This window comes from Sinocyclocheilus grahami, unplaced genomic scaffold (genome assembly GCF_001515645.1).
Source record: "Sinocyclocheilus grahami isolate Dianchi unplaced genomic scaffold, SAMN03320097.WGS_v1.1 scaffold2173.1, whole genome shotgun sequence".
In the NCBI taxonomy this organism is placed as follows: Eukaryota; Metazoa; Chordata; class Actinopteri; order Cypriniformes; family Cyprinidae; genus Sinocyclocheilus; species Sinocyclocheilus grahami.
In genome coordinates this window covers 14,230-18,630 of record NW_015507352.1, presented here as the reverse complement: position 1 = coordinate 18,630, position 4,401 = coordinate 14,230, and the positions used below count along the sequence as shown (strand labels likewise).

General features: G+C 39.8%; 1 protein-coding gene across 1 annotated transcript in view; it reads left to right on the top strand.

Moving 5' to 3' along the window:
• Positions 1-4,401, top strand: part of LOC107574290 (F-actin-uncapping protein LRRC16A) — a 35,696-nt gene that overhangs the window by 29,321 nt on the left and 1,974 nt on the right. The window contains exons 32-36 of the mRNA XM_016260736.1: positions 754-995; positions 1,945-2,048; positions 2,256-2,520; positions 3,333-3,381; positions 3,801-3,953. Of these exons, the coding sequence (XP_016116222.1) occupies positions 754-995; positions 1,945-2,048; positions 2,256-2,520; positions 3,333-3,381; positions 3,801-3,953 (813 nt within the window). The remainder of the gene's footprint in view (positions 1-753; positions 996-1,944; positions 2,049-2,255; positions 2,521-3,332; positions 3,382-3,800; positions 3,954-4,401) is intronic.

The following is a 4,401-nucleotide window of genomic DNA, read 5'->3' as shown; positions in this document are numbered from 1 at the left end:
TGTGTGTCTGTGTGTCTGTGTGTCTGTGTGTCTGTGTGTCTGTGTGTCTGTGTGTGTGTGTGTGTGTGTGTGTGTCAGGCGGGTCATCTGAGCAGGAGAGGACAGCAGCCGCTGCTGCATCACGACTCACAGGAGACAGAAGTTATAGACGACAGAGAAATGCAGATGGACAACATGACACAACAACCTGAACAACAACCACAGGTACACACACTCACACAGGGCAGAAACACACACTGCAGAAAATTATTTTCTAAAGTTAGGGTTAGCAAATCCTGCACCAAATGTTTTTCAGTGCAAAAGAGAATCCAGAGGTTCATTGGTGATTTTAAGTCATCATTTAGGGAAAGCCGTGTGACTTTCTTTCACCTGTGGAAGACAGATGGAGATGTTTAGAATGTGCTATTTTTATTTCTTTTTATATTTAGCATTTTTATGATTGAATACATTTTTAGCACATGTTTGTTTTGATTTGTTTTTATTTAAAGTTTTTTATATTAATTTGAAGTGTTTTACTCCTGTGGAACACATGGTTTCCTACAATGTGCTCGTGAGCTCCAGAAACAACGAGCACACCATGTTCATGCTGTATGTTTCTCTATCTGGATCTCTAGCGGACACAGAAAGCCAAGAGGAAGAGCATTCACAGCCGGATGTTCAGACCCATGTCCGCCGCATTCGGTACGTGTCCAGCACTTCGTCAGTTATGATCAGCGTTTCTGAATTACTGATGATTAACCGTGTGTGTGTCAGAGCTGGGCTTCGATCTGTGTAAGGCGTTGGAGGACGTCTGTGTGGACGATCTGCTGCCCCCGCCCCTCTCCCCGACTCCGCCCCCTCCACTGCCAGTGACCCCGCCCCCAGTGGAGGCGGAGCTACAGCAGCCTCGGCCAATGAGCTTCAGCGACCTGCCCACAGAAGACACACCCACTCTACAGCACGTCACTAAATACAGACCGCGACGGACGAAGAAAGCCAAACCCAGGAGAGCCGCTGTAAGTCACGCAAACACAGCTACCACAGAATCACTGCGCTTTACTCTGCTGCTATTCTTAACTAAAACTGAAACTATTTCTAAATAGACATTTTTTCGATCATTGAAATGAAACTGAATTAAGTTGAAGTTTGCCATGTTTAAATACTAAAGTTACTAAAACTGAAACAAAAGTACAGCTAAATAGAAATATTGGGGGGGGAAATTAATAATAATAATGCCAATAAAAATATCAGAAGTGACTAATAAAATTGTTAAAACCTAAAGTAAAAATGTTAATTAAAAAAAGCTCATTAAAAATAATAAATACTGTTATAATATATAAATAATACTAAAATAACAAGTTTTTACTGAGCAAAGAAATACATAAATGTCTCAAATTTAAATGAAAACTGAAAAATTAAACATTCAAACATTCAAAACATTAATAAATACTGTAATATATAAATAATACTAAAATAACAAGTTTTTACTGAGCAAAGAAATACATAAATGTCTCAAATTTAAATGAAAACTGAAAAATTAAACATTCAAACATTCAAAACATTAATAAATACTGTAATATATAAATAATGCAAAACTTAACACTCAAAATATTTTACAGAGCAAAGGACAAAATCAATTAACTTAAATGACGTGATTAATTTAAAATGAAAACGGAAATTTTAACAATGAAAGCTAATTCAAAATAATAATAAAAACTGTAATAATATCTAAATACTGAAAATAGCAGTCAAAATGTTGCATCTTGTTATATTATATCTCAGTTTTTAATTAGCAGAGGATGGAATAAATGAGCTCCACCGATTGTTATTATGTCTATGCAAATTAAAGAATTAAAAGACTGTTAATATTCAGTAATATTATTGATTTAACTGCGGTGACACTACTGGATCATCAGTACAGACTGAGTGCTTTGTTGAACTCTGTTGTGTGGATGTCGTCCTCAGAATCAGCCAATCAGCAGAGCCGCTGCACAGGAAGTGGAAGTGGATCATCTGGACGAGGGTGTGCCGGAGTTCTTCTCCAGGAAGGTCACTAACGTCAGCGTGAGGTGAAAATACCACAGCAAAAACATTATATTATATTATACACGTTATATGTGTCCCTGCAGCACAAAAGCAGTGTTAAGTCGCTGGGGGATATTTGTAGCAATAGCCAACAATACATTGTATGGCTCACAATTATGGTTTGAGAACGGTTCTTAGAAATTTGGAAGCGGTTCTCGGGACTCTAGCCCTGACGCTCGTTCTGTCTGCAGGCCCAGAGAGTCTCGTCTGAGCGGCGTCTTCTGCAGCATCAAGCACCGCCCTTCTGCTGAAGCCCCGCCCACCAGCCCCACGGCAACAGCTGAGCCAGAAGCCCCTCCCCCTGCACCGGCCGTGACCTCTGACCCCGTAGCACCACCTGAGGTCAAAGGTCACGTGCAGGAGGGCATCAAGCACGGCACTCCGCACAAGAGAGTACAGATGCTGGGTAACGACATGCTGGCTGAGATACGAGCCAAACAAGAGAAACGCAAGAAGGTGAGGCTTGACTGTCCTGTGAACTGTATAATAAGAGTCTTAATTATCATCAAGAGGTTTTAAATTTGGGGATGAAAAACAGTGATAATGTGATTATTAAAGGTGATGATAACACTGCGTGTGCAAAGACAAAACACGCCACTGTTGCACATTTTACAGGCTTAAAGACTCAGAGCAGTTCTCAGTTAATGAGTATTGTGTATTTATGCCAAGCAAATGAATATGATTTACTGCTGATTAATTATGACAATGTTTACGTACATTTTTTTTTTATTGTAGTATGTTGTAGATCTAATATTTGAATAAGCAGCATGGTTCTTATCGTTAACTAAAGCTAAAACCATAAAAAATGTCAATACTTGAAATAAAATTAACATTAAGTGAAATAAAATGTTTGAAAATTATTATTTATTTTATACATTTAGTTATCATTTTCATATAGTTTAAGTTGATGGACTAAAATGAGTAAAATTAAAACTGAAATAAAAATGAATGAAAAGAAATACAAAAATAAAACAGAAATGTGACAAAAAATATGACATTATTGAACACATTTCAGCACATATGAATACACTGCATAAAACATGTCTGGAGTATTTTAGCCTGTTTGCAGTCGAGTGTCAAATGATTATTAACTAAGAGAATCTGAGATACATGATTTATTTATGAGATTGTGTGTTTGTTCTGTATTGCTCAGTAAAACCGTCTTAAGCGTGATTTTAAAAACTCACAAACATGAGACATCAGTGATTGTTCTGTCTGAGAGCACTGATGATGATGATGATGATGATGATGATGTGTGTCACTCACAGGCAGCTGTTTCTCCAGCCGCAGCAGCCAGAGCTGAAGCTCCTGATGAAGGTGTGTGTGTGTGTGTGTGTGTGTGTGTGAGAGTGAGTGTGTGTGTGTGTGTGTGTGTGTGTGTGTGTGTGTGAGAGAATCTGTACCTGTTTTTCTATTCTGGTGGGGACTTAAACCTGAATACACACAGACTCATGGGGACCCATGTCACGGTGGGTAAACAAGCTGATAAATCATACAGAATGAAGTTTTTTGAAAATCTAAAAATGCAGAAAGTCTCCTGTGAGGGGTAGGTTTAGGGGTAGGGTTGGTGTAAGGCGATAGAATATACGGTCTGTACAGTATAAAAACCATTACGCCTATGGAGAGTCCCCACTTTTCACAAATGTAAACCTGTGTGTGTGTATGTGTGTGTGTGTGACAGTGTGTGTGTGTCTAACTCCAGCTGTGTTATGATTGTACAATCTGTGATTGAGCAGGACGAGATCATGGACACACAACACCAGCGGCACAGAAAGACACTCGAGACGAACCTGCAGCCAACAAACACACACCTCAACACACTCCAGAACACACACCCACATCAGACTCCTGCCATCCGTCTGTCCCACCCAGCTCCTCTGACTGCATCAGTGAGTGAAACACACACACACACACACACACTCACTCTCACACACACACACACATACACACACACACACACACTCTCACACTCTTACACACACACACACACACACACTCACACAGGTTTGTTTTTGTGAAAAGTGGGGACTCTGGATAGGCGTAATGGTTTTTATACTGTACAGACCGTATATTCTATTGCCCTACACCAACCCTACCCCTAAACCTACCCCTCACAGGAGACTTTCTGCATTTTTAGATTTTCAAAAAACTTCATTCTGTATGATTTATCAGCTTGTTTACCCACCGTGACATGGGTCCCCATGAGTCTGTGTGTATTCAGGTTTAAGTCCCCACCAGAATAGAAAAACAGGTACAGATTCTCTCACACACACACACACACACACACACACACACACACACTCACTCTCACACACACACACACACACACACACACAC